This window comes from Pinus tabuliformis, chromosome 1_2 (assembly GCF_031772625.1).
Source record: "Pinus tabuliformis cultivar Carrire ecotype Pingquan chromosome 1_2, CPIR1, whole genome shotgun sequence".
NCBI classification, from domain to species: domain Eukaryota; kingdom Viridiplantae; phylum Streptophyta; class Pinopsida; order Pinales; family Pinaceae; genus Pinus; species Pinus tabuliformis.
Window position 1 is genome coordinate 157,909,964 of NC_142298.1, and position 17,101 is coordinate 157,927,064.

General features: G+C 41.9%; 1 protein-coding gene across 1 annotated transcript in view; it reads left to right on the forward strand.

The window, feature by feature from the left end:
• LOC149204985 (uncharacterized) overlaps window positions 1–17,101 on the forward strand; it is a 298,358-nt gene that overhangs the window by 17,450 nt on the left and 263,807 nt on the right. The window contains exon 3 of the mRNA XM_089394859.1: window positions 10,898–11,056. Coding sequence (XP_089250985.1) covers window positions 10,898–11,056 — 159 coding nt within the window. The remainder of the gene's footprint in view (window positions 1–10,897; window positions 11,057–17,101) is intronic.

The window sequence follows — 17,101 nt, forward strand, 5'->3', positions numbered from 1 at the left end:
CATCATCTATCATTTTCAGAATTTGTCTTTTTGACAACAGCACGTTTGAGCAGTGAGCCAAGTCTACATGTGCTGTTCAGCACACCGGGTGTTTCCGAGTGGAAATCCCAACCCTTGCTTCGATGGACTTCGGGTGCCAGCCCTGGGAGGGAGTTCTACTTCATCCCAATTCATACCAATAGCAAGGAACAAGGTTGCGGGGAAGTGTGCCCCCCCTCGAACGTGCGCCTGAATTACATCCCTTCGGGAGCGACCAGGGGGCGCGCTCCCGAAATCACTCCCACATGGGAGCGAAATTTTCGCTCCCTAGTCTTTTTTGCAATTTTTTTTTGTAGTAAGATTCCAAATGCAATTTTGTTTCAAAGAAATAAATAAATTTTTAGTGGGGCAACCTAATTATCAAGCCTATGGCCTTGGTATTGATATGCGATTCATGGTAATGTTAAATTCTTAAAGTAAAAGTGACATTCTCCTTGATCTTCATTTTCATCCTTTTACTTAAATTTTTAACATTACAATGAAATGACTCAGGATGTTTGAGAGTGGTTCCGACCTCATTGGATTTCATATGGAGAAAGTAGAATTTTAATTCTCATTCAAAATCCAACAGACTTATCAATTTTTCAAGATTTCAAGATTAGGGGGGTTGCAATGTTTCCATTGGATTTTGTCATGTATTAGGGTATGGAACTTGTATTTAATGAAGAGCACCAATCCCTCTATGTACCTTGATGTTAGTGACATTGGTTGTCAAACTCCTCTATCATGACCCTACTAAAAATATAACCATCACTCGAACAAAATCTTGACTTGACATGCTATGTTTTTTCTATCTTATGTTAATGAGGGTGATATTTATGACAAAGATCTTGATTTTCCAACAAGACTAAAAAATTAGACATTTCTCACGACGGCAAGAGACCCAAGCATTAACAGTAGATAATAGATTTACTTGTCTTTTCTAGTGCCTAGTAGTTTTTATAACTGTTGACTCTTTCATATTTATTATGATATTTTTTGTAACAATATATGACAATTTAAGTTTGAACTTTGAAGTTGGCAATTATAACTCATTGGTAATGAATTATGAATATGATGCTTTGTGAAAGTTGAAAGTTGTTTCATTCCATTTCATTTTATAACATTACATTTCATGTTAGATATTATTTGTTGTAATGGTTACACTTAGCTTACTAGTACAACGTTGGTAATCAATAATGATAATGTTATATATTGAATTTTGAAAGCTTGAAACTTTAAGATTGATGAATCATGATTCAAGAGACTCAACATGTTGTATGTTACTAACTTGTGGAGGTGGTTGATGAAGATTATAACTTCTAGATGATTGTTGTTATATGGTTCAATCTATGTTTTTTATATCTAAATCATCATTTTACATGCTTTTGTTGACATATATGCATTAAAATATAAAAAATATATATTATATAAAAAACGCTCCGGGGTTCGCTCCCAAACTAGCTTCTGAAAATGTTGCCCCCGCTCTCGTTTTCGTTCTCGCTCCCTGTTTTTGCTCTCGCTCCCAAGTAACCTTGGCAGGGAATCAAGTTACAGCAGCAGGGAGAGTCATAATAGCACATGCACTGCGCAGTCACAGCTAGAGGCACTCCGGGAAATTGTGGAGATAGGGCAGTTTGAGGAGGAAATTCGGTGGGAAGGCTTGGGAAGCTTTCTAACAGGGGTTGCAGACATTTTTGGGGCATTCAGTAGCAAAATCTTCAGGTGGGTCGATTTACCTATAGCAGGAGAGCCAGTCAAGCCCAAGAGGGTCTGTCTTCATTGTTATATCTTTCATGTTTGCTGGTTCGCACAACCGGGTTGCTCGCGGGCCATGCCTTCACCAACATGGGTCAACCAATGTGTCGGTGGCTGCATTGGAAGTATCACTTCACGTGATCAGGCCCATGCACTGTTAGCTTAGGAGTAGGAGTAGTGTTTGCTTTTGGTTGTTTGCTTGCATGCTTGTTTGGTTACTTACCTCGCATGTTTGTTTGCCTGCTTGCTTGTTTGCTTTCTGCTTTGCTTTCGCAGTTTGTCGTGCTTTTGCTTTGTTTTATGTTTATTTGCTTGTTTTGCGCTCGTAGGTTAGTTTCGCATGAAACTGTGTGACTCTTCAAACAAGGTGGGTAAAGTACAAGAGGCCTTGTGCAACTATCACTACTTGGTTATCTGTCATCATGCCTCTCTATGAAGAACTTGTTAATTTTAGTCCATGATACATCGATGGAAAATACGTACTGTTTGAAGTGAACCTTGGTGAAAACAGAACGCTTGCACGCTAACTAGTGTCACCTACTCTAGTTGGTTGTTTTTGGGCAAACCCTTGGCAGCTTAGTCAAGTAGAGTAAGGTGAGGGGGAAAACCTTAACAAGCACGTTAGAGGTATATATAAAACTACTTCTCTGAAGGAACAACTTCTTCTGCTCTCAATAAGTCGGGATCCCTCTTCCACATCTAAAATGAATAAGTGCTATGCACATGTTATGAAAATGAAAAGTGAAAAATTTCAAAATTTCAAAATGAATAAGGCGAAAGAAGAGAAAGGCTTCCTAAGTAGAGAGGTGATGCAAGTAACTCCGCCGGGGTATTGACCAGGCTCGCTGGCAACAGAGTGATGTTTGTGTCCTTGCGTGACTCCGTCGGTGTACTGTCCCAGGCCTGCTGGTAGCGGAGCAACACCAGAGATGAAACTAAGACTCTGACGACTATACTGCTTGTGCACCAATATACAATCAAAACAACTATGTTGGCTTGGCTTGGAATGTGTGTCGATCGACCAAGAGCTTGGCAGATGCTACGTCTTACAATCAAGCAAGTGTAGAAACCAAGGCGAATAGAGAACTGAACAATACTTCCGGAGGTGTTAGACTTGCTTTTCACGAACAAGGTCCATTCAGAGAGCTGGAGTTCTACCAGTGTGTCGCCAAATGTTGTAGGGGTTACAACCACCCTCCAAAATTTTGCCTTAGCTTCGTTTTGGAGCCTCCCTACCAACCATTGTCAGTAGCATGTCTTGCACTGCCAAGTACACAAGCTTCAGTGGTTTTCTAGCAGCATGACAGCCTGTGCATGATGGCTTGTTTCACTCCCCTCACAGGCTGTTTCTCCGGACTTGGTCCAGCTAGAGGCTGACCAGCTCCCTCAAGAAATTGTGTAATTCTGGAGGGGAACCAGCCTTCCCTTCAGAAATTGCGCAATCCTGTCTGGCAGCCTGCTGGCCTTAGGAATTGCACATTTCTGCCTGTCAACCTTCCTTGGAAAAACTACGCAATCTGACCTAGCAGGATTGCTCAGCCCAAAAATTGCGCAATTCTAGGCAGCAGTCAGCTGCTCAGCCCAGAAATTGTGCAATCCCTCTCGGCAGCCAGCCCAACTTCCTCCCAGAAATTGCGCAAAAGTTATCCTCAGTCAAGCAGGCTGTTGCATGTGCCACTGGGTTGACCGGCTCCACCCGGGACCGAGGAAACTTGACTTGCATGCATGGGCTACTTTTTCCCGAAATAGCAAAAGGCAACATGCAAAAAGCATCCCTAGATTTTAGCGAGGTATTTTTAGCAGCTAGAGGTTACATGTAAAGATCATTTTAGAATCCTTCCTCCAAGTGTCGCTTTTTCCTAGATATGTGGCATGCGCGTCATGAGCATCAAACTTATTTATTTGACGCTTCAGAGCTCACTTATTCACATCGATCTTGGAGCTCTGACATCCCACAACACATCCAGGATTCTTCGACACCTCCAGCTCAGCTATTTCTGGGTAAGTCGGCTTAGCTTGTCTTTTGCAACATTTCTATCTCTTTTTATGTTTTGGCATGTGCGAGTGCTATCTGCGTGATTTTTGTGAACGCTTGTTGTCATTTACATGCATATTAGCTTGTACTAGCACCGTTTCAGTTTTCGTTAGCATCTCACTGCTGTCGCATGCATGACACTGTGTTGCACGAACGATTGCCGATTCGGTGACTTGCTTCACACACATGCATGTGGTTCCATTTTCTGAATCTTGCATTCGTTGTTTGCATGCACGATCATTCACTCCTACTTACACTCAGTATTGCCATGCATTCACATTCACATTTGCTTTCAGTTTCCCGTTGGCGGGTTTGGGTAGCTTTGGCCTGGACTCTGCCTCACCAAGACAACGTTGTGCAATCCTGAGAGGCAAGGCTCTGCCTTCTCAAAAAATGCTCATTTCTGCGCAGTGAATGTCCTCCAGTCTTGCATTACGCAATTTTGAGAGGTAGTGATTGCTGGCCCAAAAAATTCCTTAATGCAGTCACTAGGCCTACAACCCTTGCCAGTTGGAATTGCCCATTGCACAATCCCAATAGCCAGTAGGCCAGTCTGGATTGTGCATTGCACAATTCCAGCAACCAGCCACCCTCCCAACAGTTCGTACTGCCTTTTGCGAAGTTCCGGCAGCCAATCTCCCGGCTTCTCAGAAAAAATTGTGTAATCCTTGCCAGTTAATCCCCAGGTATGTTGGATGTTGTTCCTCAAGTTTGCTTTGGTTTTAACTGACAAATTTCTTTCCATGCATGTCGCTATATCTCCAAATCTAGCAGGTGTTCGTCCGCCTCTCAGCGGTTCAGGATCAATGGCCTCCAAGAGAGTAGGATGAAAGGACACTGATGGAAGTCCAACTAAAGCAACAGTTGAGCGAGTGTCTACAAGTCTATCGATCTATGAAGACACCAAGCTGATTGTAGACAAGGACATCAAGTTGAAATGGCAAGAGGTCAATGATGCATTTGCAGGCACATTTGGGGAAGACCTCAAAGACCGCCAAGTCTATGTGAACATTCACAAGTCCGGCTTGTACCGGATTGCATGCAGGTATCCCATGTTCCCATGCGCGGACATGATACATTGGATCGTCTCACACACTGATCCTGAGACAATGACATTGAGCAGTGTCAGCGGGACGAAGATTGCTACCTTCAGGGCACAGGATTATGAACAGATGTACCATATGTCGAAGCCCGTGATCACCATGGAGACACCCTTCAGCATACCCAACAACAATGCCAACTCCAGAGATATCTTGAAGAACTGGGTAAAGGAGCTGACCAAATTCAGGATGACACCCAACTAGATTTACAAGACGAAGATACTGCGGAAGGCGTATCAATACTTATTACTTGGTCATCTTTGCATGTTGCTTGTATGGCCAAGAGAGCGCAAAAACCTTCCCACAGAGTTGGGTGATCGCATTGGACCAACTAGCTAGCGAAGGCAAAGCATGCAACTGATTCGACATGTTGGCTCATCGGCTGAAGGAACAGGTAACAAGATCTCGACAACTGCCCAAAGGTCAGGAAGCGGAAATCTACATGTCCGCTTACATCTTGGATGCGATCTGTGCTTGTCAGGAGTTCCTGGGCTTGAAGTGGGCATGGACATCGGCGGATACCTCTGTGAACACTTATTGTAAGATGTTGTCCGAATGCAGCTTCAGAGGAGTTATCACACAATTGTCCAATCATTTTGTCACCCCGGTGTACAAGATGATATTGAATAGGATCCACACTGCATGTCGAAGGCAACAATGGAGGCATTGATCGACATAACTAATTGGTATGCCTCACCGTTCGACACCTTCCTATGGATGTACAGCGCGAAGAAGCCTCCGCATGTTTTGCTAAAGTTTGCCTTGGACAAGCTCATCATGCAGGAAGTATCATACCACATCTTGGTAGCACTGACAACTAGGCTGCACCGAAGAAGAAGGCACCTTGGCCCGCTCTTCCATTGCGGATTGGGTTATACGAGATACGAAATGTCAAGCATGTGGATGTCGAAGCAGAGGAGATCAAGAAATATTTGTTTGATGCTCGAAGCTACAATCCATATGACCCGCATTTTCTTATAAAGGATCACTGCATGAGAGTACAATTTCAGTGGATCCACGGGGCATGTCATTGGGCAGAGGACGACCCATGGAGATATTGTTACAAATTCTCCAAGCTTAATGAACCGGTCGACATCGTTGTGGAATGGTTAGCAAAGCAGCATTCCGGAGAGCACCAGCAGTAGCAGCAGCAGAGGTAAACATATCAACACGCGACAAGGGCAAGAGCAAGATTGTCGACAGAATGGAGGAGGAACAAAGCTGCAAGTTTTGAGCAGACCCACTTGTGCAGAAAGCAGCTTTGGCAATAGAGGCGAAGAGGCAACAACGCGACAAGAGGAACGTGAAAAGGTAGAGAGAAAAAAGAGAAAGGAGGAAACAGAGAAGGAGTCGCATGAGTTGAAGGAGCAACTCCGAAAGGAACAGGAGCTGCGAAAATAGGAGAAGGAAGCACAACAATAACAGGTACAACAGGGGGTGCAACATGTACAGATAGATGAAACTGCACCCGTATAGGTAGTTGACTCATCCGAATAGATGGCACCAAGCAGGCAGGGTGAGCAGTCGCAGGAGCAGGACTTTGCTCAAGAGATTGAACAAGCACTTGAGCAGATGGATATGGACATGGAGCAACAAGAGTTAGAGAAATACATCGACCTCATGCCTCACCACCAAGAGGTTGACCCACCAGCTTCACCGGATTCGGAAGTGGAGCAAATCCCAAGCGACCAAAGAGACACTGAGATCCTTGGAGACAATTCGGAGGGAGAGATGCACAACATCTCATTCGATGACACCCAACATAGAGTTGTGCAATCTCGCAGAGTGTCGACTTCGGATGATCATACATCTCTTGTGCAGTTTGAGGAACGAGTGATTGTGTCTGACGTGCGCTAACATCCAGCAACATTGGCCGATGCTATCGGAGCATATGCTAAAGCCACTAGCTCAAGTGTTCGCTTCTTGATAGCAGAGAATGAGAGAATGACTAAGGAGTTACAGACGGCCAAGCAGGGAGACGGCTAAGCAGGGAGGAGAGTTGGTTACAACATTCGCCCGAGCAGAGTTGAAGAAGGCAATACTAGACGAAGTATTGTCCCTTGACACAATCATGTGGGCGTTGTATTCCAAGTTTTGTACCGTGCATAAGGCGATTGTCCATCTCAACGCTTGGCAGTAGCGGTGTGCGAGGAGAGCACGTATCTTGTCGAACGTGCATGTTGCTGTTGATTACTTGCAAACATGGACAATGAGATACAAGGGAGCCTCGTTACACTTGCCCAAGATGATGAAGCCCAGAGTGGTCGAGCTGAAGGTATGCATCCAGAGTCAGATCCAGAACTATGAAGATCTCTTGCAACTCATCACTAGTCTATAGGCTTCCCATGCATGAGTATTCAGGAGTATGGATGTTGTTGTGCACGCACATGCGATCCCATCTATTGGGACACTCACCTAGGCAAAGACAAAGGCACAGATCTGACTGGAGCTTGATTCGTACTTTAACGAGTCGATGCACATAGCCACTAGCCCAGACTTGGTGAACAGTGCAGACACCATGCACCAGTATGTTGTTGGTCCGCACTCAAGACAATGATGCGCATGTTATCAGACGAGTTAGACAGAGGAGCCTGAGTAGTGTACCCGGATGCTATGGAGGCAAGAGTTCGTTTCCAGAGAGATGTCACCTTGGAGTACACGAACACCATCACGGACTGCCGAGCTTGGCATCAGTTCGCTACTATCTACCACCATGAGGATGTCGAAGAGCTGGTCTTGCCTCATTTGTCCGAGTCATAGTGATGTCTTGCGTGGCTTGCTCAAGCCTATTTTGTCTCACATGGGTACATGTGGAGATTGTATGTAATGTTTTGTCAAGTGTAAGTTCAAGTGTCGATAGTTGGATGTAACAATCATAGAGTAGATGAAGAGTCATGAGGGTAGATGAACTATCAAAAAGGGGAATGTTACGGGTCACTCAACCCTTTGCTATAAATAGTCCCTCATAACTCATTGTGAAGGCTTTTGGTCAGCCAAGATTTCGATAGGAGTATCTTAGAGAGAGCTTGGATAGTATTGTAACGGGCCTTGGCTTCTCCATTGCGTAGAGCTAGTATATCTCTTTGTTGGAGCAGTGAACAGTGGCTGTAACGTTCTGCTGTCGAAACTAGTGGTTGGTCATGGTTGTATTGTATGACTGGAACTTACACTTAATATAACAGAGCCAACACGTTTCATGCATATGTCGTATTGTATTTAAGCTATCTTGTGTACTCTAAATGATATATGTATCTGTTTGCTTACGCATACATGTGTAGCTATTTTCTGTATATGTATGTATGAATCTTACTGAAATGTGTTGTTGGTTTAACCATCACTTTGGATTGCTAGCTTACTTGCCTTCCATGTTGTGATGCATCTTTGCTCGTGTGTTCCCTTCTTAACTCCGTGCTTTCACAAGTTTCCAAGGGGTGCACTCACCTCACCCTCCCTGTGTTAGACCCTCTGATGCACCTTCCTTGACTTACTGCATATGTCACACCCTTGCTACCAACAGGGACATCTTACTTGCCTTTGTGCGAAACCGCGGTCAAGGCGATACCGTACGACCCACTGTTGGGACTCCTACACCAAACGGTCTGAGGTCTAATTGGGACTTCTTACTGGGGAGATCCCTTGACATGTTGGTGGGTCCGACACTGTCAACAACATGTTTAATTGTTTGATTGTTTAATTCATTTTTGAGAGGGATTGGTTCATTCTATGTGTGATATATTGAGGGTTTACATGAATGGTCAATTTCATTGATTATCACAAATTGGAGAGAGCTTCTAGCATTTCCCTTTGGGATACTATTGGTTGTAAATCTTGTATAATTTAATTGTGGAGAGGGTGATCCTGAATGTCGTAGTTGGTGTGACGCAAAGGTGTTTGTGAATGCTAATAGGTGATCTTATGTTGTCGATTGTGGAGAGTGGATCTTTCATGTTGTAGTCTTTATATGTGAACTCTTGTTTTGGAGCATGTTGGCATGGAAGAATGTTGTGGACTATCTAACTTGGAGATAGGTTCAAAGCTACACTGGTGGAATTCATGATTGATTCCAGACTAGCATTTGATGGGAATAATGATCAGTGTTAGTGACAAGGTTGTTGGATTTACTTAGATTGGGGGATTAACCTTTATGACTACTCTTGCTTAAGGATTCTCTCAGAAAGAGGGAGGTGACTTAGTTGAGGTCGTTGCTTTAGTTTCTAGAGGTTTGGAGGTGCATGAGAAGGTTTCTTATGCTCACAATTTGATGATAACCCTTTTTGGTTGTTATTATAATCCCTCTTTTTGCTTTAGTATTGCACATGTGATTTTCATCACATGATTCAAAGATTTGCAAGGTTGCAATATGATTCTATCCTTCCAAACATTGGGATTTTGGTAAAAGTGGCTTCTATTATGCATCATGTTCTTCTTGGACTCTTGGGCTTGACATGGAGATAGTACTTCACCTTGATTGGGTGGTGTCTTGGTGAAGGAGATTCAATTTCTCCTTGGTTGATTGTCATGATCATGGTTCATCATATGGTATTCTTCATAGTGCATAACTTGATTGATGGATCATCCTCTTTAGCATATACTTGGATGGGTGTGAAGCTTGTTACATTATTATGGTATTGCCTTGGTATGCTTGTTCATTTAGACAAAGCCGGATCACTTTTCATGACTCTAGCCCTCCAAGGTGCTGGATAATGATAATGTAAGCTAGTTACATGGCACCATATTGTTCTTGTAGCATCCTATTGATTGTGCATGACAATACAATGTCCTAGGATATATATTCTCTTGCATAATTTGGTGTGTTTGGTATATAGATTGCACTTTGACATGATTATTTGATTATTATTATTATTTGGAGAGCACTTGGTTAGTGCAAACATTTTCACATGATATGGGGTTGTCTTTCTTATGTTTTCTTTTGGCTTCATTAGTTTATTTTTGTGGGTTCCTCTTCCTGATTACGTGGGCTCTTTTACCTAAGTCCATTATTTCTTACATAACCTGAAGTATCATGTTCATTGTTCAACATGAAAGGTGCAGGAATTTTCTTCAAGTCTGTGGGAGGGGAAGCAAGAGAGTAAATGGAGAGAAAGCACCAATAACCGGTTCAAAATAATGTACCAGAAAGTGTGGAAGAAATGTCCAAAATATTACAGAAATGATATATTAGCATGTTTTCCATAAAAGCATGGAACTTTGTTGAAGATATAGGTTATAACTTAGTATGTATATAAAAAATAAAATATAGGATTGTTTATGAATCATTTGGCATGAAATTTTTTGCAAGTTTTAATTAGCAAATGTAACATAAGTTGCATTTTCTCCCCGAAAATAAGTTAGCTCTATTTATGGGCATATGAGAGATAAATACTAGAGTATAGTCAATACCTTATCTTGATTCAATAATCTATGGTTAAATAGAACAAGGGATGAGCCTTATAGAGAATTCAGCTGTTTCACATAAATAAACACTTTCATGAGATAAATAATTATGGGAGATCGATGTAAAATGCCATCTTATCTTGGAAACAAGAAATGGGTTGGTTAAGCACTTTCAAAGTCCTGTCCAATACTAGGCAGAATTGGTGAGACACTAATATCTAGCAAGAAATAAAGTGGTATGCCAAGAAGTAAACATAAATAACTGCCTTTAAATTTCAACTAATGGTTTATACAACTCTTGAATTTGTGCTAAGGATCGACTTGATTACAGATAACCATGTATATATTGTCCTGAAGAGTGTAGTTACATTTCTGATGTCATTTGGCAGTGTTTTAGTTTGGAAAGAACACGTAATTAAATCGTAAGTTGCTTTTTTGTCTCTTTTTATTAGTATAATATCCCAAACCTCTATTCACAGAATGCAGGTCTGTATAAAAACTGGAAAGAGCAACCATGCTCATGTGACAACAATACTACAGCCAAATATATTCCATGCAGAATGATAACATTGTTTATCTGTTGCTCTCACAGCATGAAGGAGATTTTACTTTCAGAGAAGCATGGCTTCATCTGGCTGATGATTATCCGTTCAAGCATGAAGCTGAGCGGCTTCCTCCTCCACTAATAGCAGATCTCAATGGTGATGGTCGGAGTGAAATTCTGGTTGCAACTCACGATGCAAAAATACAGGTCAGATATCATACCTTGCACATGATGAACTACATATTGATAATGACAATTGTGATATTTGAAATAAACAACTACTGCGGGAAATTGACAAAATATTCCATCCAAAGTTGCTTCAGTCTTTATTCAATTAATCTTAGAGCATCCCAGTGAATTTAATATTTATGCAAGTGGTCTATCCATTTGGAGTTCTGCTCTGTTATGTATTTGATCATATATTGGTATCAATTAGGTTGGGAGGGATAGAATTGTCATCTCTGTTGAATATACTATTGTTGATGTGCTGTAGTTAGTTGTGCATTTCTTTCTTGGTCTGCTATTCTGTTCTAGTATTTGGGGTGAAGGCAATTTTAGGTGCTTTTGCATTATACAGTAGTCTAAACTCAATGCTGCTTCCTACTTTGAGAGGTAATTCAAGTGTCTTTTTTGACATAGACTTGTCTTTGTGGCTTCATGTTGTATGTGCAGATATAGGCTTTCTAGCACTGTTCATAAAGTGCCCAATTTTGTGAAGGGCATGCAAAATTACACAAATATAATTGAAGCTTAGTTACTGGCCATGTTAATGGGATTTATAATTAAAAATAGTAATCTTCTGTCACTTAGCTTGAAGGCCTTATTATAATCTTTGCAAGCTACAAATGATCATCTACTTTTCTGTTGTTTTATGTTATAGTAATTACATGCCAATTTAATGGATTTCATTTCAACCCATCGTTATCTTCTGTCTCCTAGCATAAAGACCTTGTCCTAATTTTTCGTAAGGTACATACTACAAATGGCCTTCGATTTTCTGTTTTATGTTATAACTCTTAAAAGAGTAAGGTGCACCTATATTATCTTTCACTGAAGGCCTTTCTTCATGTTCAATATATCCTAGTCACTTGGAGAAGTTTCTAGCACATATCAATGCGAGTACTTTTAAGTTTTTACAGCTTAATATTGGTTTCGAGATACCCACCGATAGAGTTGGGTTGGTTGAAACAATCTATCCTTTTGCAAATGTAAATCACAAGGACACACTAGAACTTGAGTAAGAACTTAATAAAAAAGGTAGATGCAAGTCCGTTTGCAGTATAAATAAGGACACTTTACTTCCAGATTCTTGAAATACTTTAGCTGCTTCCATATACAACCTCTCCCCCATTTTTGAGTACCAGATAAATCTGAGGCTGTGACTCTGACCATACTGATATATACCTGGATGATTGAATGGAGTCTGGACTCAATGGGTAGCATGAGATTCCAAGTTGAATATATATGCCAGGTCTCCACTGCTAATGATTGTCCTAGAACATAATGTAAGTAAACCACATGGGGAGTGAGTTATTGTGATGCTGCACAACATTGATACACATGAAAATGGTTCAGCTGACACATCTTATAATCCCTAGCCCTTTATCTGTCTTTGATTCTTTCCCTGTCTCTGTATCACCTCCTGTCACGCTCTGATGTCTGGCTGCTGCTGCCCACCAACTACTGCGCAACTTTGATGCCGCATCTGTGCTGCCGCTGACTCTGCCAAACTGCAGCCAACACTGCATCTTCACTGCCACTACCTCTCATCTGTTGCTGCTGCAACTACAACTATTGCAACTGAGAAACATCCAAAACACTGAATCATCTGTGTTCAGTATGATGCATTTGTCTCTCGAGTTTTTGACTGCTACTTAGCATCCACACTGTCACTGAAGAATCTCTGTTGCTGCTAACTTTGCATTGAACCACCTGCTCTGCTGTCAACACTACACTGCGCTCCTCAGCATTTGACTGCTACTAGTCTGCAACTGTCATTTTGGTACTGACTGCATCAATTGCTACTGAACACTGTGGGCCCCCGTAGCCAGGTAATGATCCATGAGGTAGACTCCTCAAGGACCCTACCCAATCTCTGTAGCTCTCAGGGGCTACAACTCCAAGTCACCCCACCTCACTCCTGGAGGTATGGCTGCCATCATCACTAAGTCTTCCTCCAACCTGGAGGACAACTTGTTGATCTTGACTAATGCCGCCTGCTGGTCCTACTTCTCTTGCTTGTCTTTCTTCCTGAGAGGACACTGAGTATTGTAGTGGCCAAACTCGCCACACCTGAAGCGCTTGACCTTTGACAAGTCTTTCTTTTTCTTCTTCTGCTCCCCCTGCCCCTGACTGGGACCCTTCGATGCAAGGGCCACATTTTCCTCTTCATTCTCGCTCTTCTTGGTCTTGCTGCTGCTATCACTGATGGTGCTCTTTACTAGAGCTCGCCTCAACTCCTCCTGCTACAATTCGACCCACATGCTGTCCCAACTAGGCAAAGTGTCTGCCCAGTGTGCTTTGGACAAACTCTTGCCAACCATTTGAGACACTATTAGTGCCATTCGTACAAGCTCTGTAGGTTGGGGTTCCTCCCCAACGACTGCTAGTTGATCTTTGACCTCCTAATCCGAGTGCGAAAGAGATCTATGTCTTCACACTTCTGCATCATGATGGTTCTTAACTTCTCTTGGAGAAACATCTTCCATTACTTGGAAGAACTCTGATATAGCGTAGAGAGAGCTACCCACATCTCTTTGGCTGTACCTTTGTCTGTCACATGTGAGACTATATGATCTTGAACTCCATCCATGATCAACCGCTTCACCTTTGCCATCTCCTTCCTGTATTCTTTGAGCTGATCTGCATCTTGGGGAACTTCTACAACATTATCTATGTAGGCTTTCAGGGCATATTCATTTAGAAGGAAGGACATCCTAGCCTTCCAGATGGTATAGTTGGAGGTTCCCTCCAACTTATCTGGATTACTAAGCCTTGTCGTGGCCTTCACGAAAGCTGTCGAAAAACTCCCTCTTTCCCTCTGCTTGGATGCTTGGTTGGTGCTCTGCTATATGCATTCCCTTCTGGAGTGAGAGAATATGTACTCAGCTATCGCCAATCTGCTGTTGGAAAAAAACGGATTTCTTGTCTAGAAACCCTCTGAGAGAAATTTTCTTTCTGTTGTGTGTCCCCGGAAAAACCTAATTTGGGAAAACCAGTGCAACAAATGAGGGTTTTTATGGATTTCCGAGTACAATCTATGGATGCCCAACTGGCAATCTAAACAACAAGAAAATCTGGACAAAATTATGTAAGGGAATTACACTTCTTCCACAAGCAACCATGACAACTTTCCTTCAGAAAACTCGTCCCCCTGGACCCTCTGTGCCAGCCTCTGCGTAATGCTTATAGATGCCCTATGGCGTCTAACCTTTTAATTGCCTCTGATGAAGTCATTCTGCTTGTCTCTACTAAGGAAACTGATTCTCCGACCCTCTGGAAGACTTTCTCGGCCTCCGGAAGTTGAATTGATTTTTCCTCCAGCCAAATCGAATTGCTCTTCTGAAGTAAATACACAATCCTCTGTGCTGCCTCACTAGGAATAACTCGGCCTCGTTGTTGTTGCCTCTCCGGATCTGGAAAACTTCTGAGTACAATCTATGGATGCCCAATTGACAATCCAAACAACAAGAAAATCCTGACAAAATTATGTAAGGGAATTATCCTTCTTCCACAAGCAACACCGACACAACTTTCCTTTAGAAAACTCGTCCTCTTGGATCCCGTGTTAGTCTCTGCGCAGTGCTTGCGCAAGCCCTATGGTGTCTAGCCTTTGAACTGCCTCTGATGAAGTCGTTCTGCCTGTCTTTGCTGAAGAAACTTATTCTTCGACCCTTTGGAAGACTTTGCGGGCCTTGGGAAGCTGAATCGATTTTTCCCCCAGCCAAATCAAATTGCTCTTCCAAAGTAATTGCGCAATCCTCTGCGATGCCTCAGTGGGAATAACTCGGCCTCCTTGCTGCTGCCTCTCAGGTTATAGAAAACTTCCTGTGGATCACTGTCTCAACCCCTCATTGTCTCTGCTTCGATATTTGGCTCTCCAGCGACTGTTGCTGCCTTATGGAAATCGATCTGCCAAAGAGATCGAACTGCTGAAGTGTGTTCTCCATCACCACATCGATCCCTTCTTATATCTTCCTGTTGGGACTCCAATGACCAAGATTAAATCTTAATCGATGACTCAGATCATTTCTGGATCGATCTGTGTGAGTTTTTAGACTATTTTCACCTTGGCTTAATTAGTTCTGATTAATTAACCAATTTTCCTAAGTTTAGACCTAGGAAACATTTAAAAATTGGTTAATAATTTAATTAAGTCATTTCTAGGTGGAATTTCTAGAAACGATTTATGGGTTTTGGAGATCTCATGTATTCTAGCCTCTCCACCAAATTTCGTGGCTAGAACACATTCGATGCTACAAAAACTAGCACAAGATGTTTTCAAAAAAGTTTTGAAGTCTTGCAACAGGATTTGCTTCAATGACGAAAGAAGAAGCTTATAATGAATGTGCTCCATTATGGGAAATAGAGAGACTTCCAGGAAATGGAAGTACCTCCCTCACTAGGAGGGAGTGTTGAAATTTGGTAGCATTAGGAGGTACTCTCACATGCCCTTGCTACTGGGTATCTGAGAGCAAAATGCTCATAGAAGTGATTTTACGAGTGTAGGGCTAAGACCCATGGTATTGCACCCTTTCAAAAGCGTAAATTAGAGGCCAATGGAGAGCCTTGGGATCAATTGTGGAGAGGAGAATAATGGATGTTTCTTCTTGATTGGGCTTCTGATTTGCTGAGCAAGGAGCAACAAGCTAGACCTGTAAAATATCCTCTTGGAAATGACCCAAAAATACCATTAGGTTTAATGAGTTTATGGAGTTTTCTTAGTGAGATGTTTTGTCAAACAATCTAATGAAAAACTGTTGTAGGTGCATTTTTCATGCTTTTTTCAATAGAATACATACACAGTGCCAACAAGCTCATAAAAACCAATGTTCCACCAAGACTTCGGTGCAGGGAGACGCGGGTGCGGGGAGATGCACAGGGGGGACGTGTGGGAGTACCCTCAAATTTTAGGGAAATTTCGGGGGTGCGGGGAGATATCGGGGTATATATATATATATATATCTATATATTCAAGTTCATATTCATTGTTCAATAATGAAAGCATAAATATTAAATAGACTAATAGTAATATGGATGCCAATACATTGAAAATTGAAATTTGATCCAAACATAAAATCTAAATTCATAATTGAATTAAATAATGACATACATTGATCCATCCTCATCATTCATTTTGATACATACATCATTCATATGACATACTCATTATTCATCCATACCATGAGATTCAATAAATAAAATTCAATAATGAAATATTCAAATACATTGATCCATATCATTCATTATTTATCATTTTACAATCTACATTGGTTTAACAATTAAATCCATCATTCATCATTTTAGAATCTAAATTAAAAGCAAAACGTACTAGTATATTACTATATACTATATACTCGATACTAAAGTTTTGAGGGGGGATGCCCAGACGCACCCCTTTTGGGGAGTCTCGTACCCCACATTGGGGAAACACACCCCCTTGCGTCTCCCCACGACTCCTCAAAAAGGGTGTTCGGGGAAACGCACCCCCAGTAGACTCCCCAACCCGGGTGCGTGGGGTGAGAGGGGTGTGTGCACCTGACCCTGGGGGACACGTCCCCTTGGAACACTGATAAAAACACTTTAAATCAGCTTCACACGATTCATGTAACACCCATAAATTTTATAGACCATTGTTATATGAAAACAAGATGATTTATTTCATATTTAATAGCTGATATGAAGTTTGTACATATGACAGAAGTAAGGAACTTGAGTTTGCTTCAGCTTATTTGATGTATGGTGTCTCCTATGATTATAGAGGTAGCAACCCTTTCAACCTTCAACACAGAAATGAATGCCCAACAATGGTACTTCCAACAAAGGAACTTTGCCTTGGATGAATGTAAACTGGAGTGGCACGTGCCACAAACAAAGGAATCGCCCCTCAAATACTGATGGATGTAGAAACTTGTATGGCCCACAATAAATCATCTTACTCCATGAATAAGTGTACTTGACCCCTTCTTCACACGAGTGCACTCAGCGACAATTGACGAGATTTGTAACTCTAGTTTGCAAGTGAAACACAAC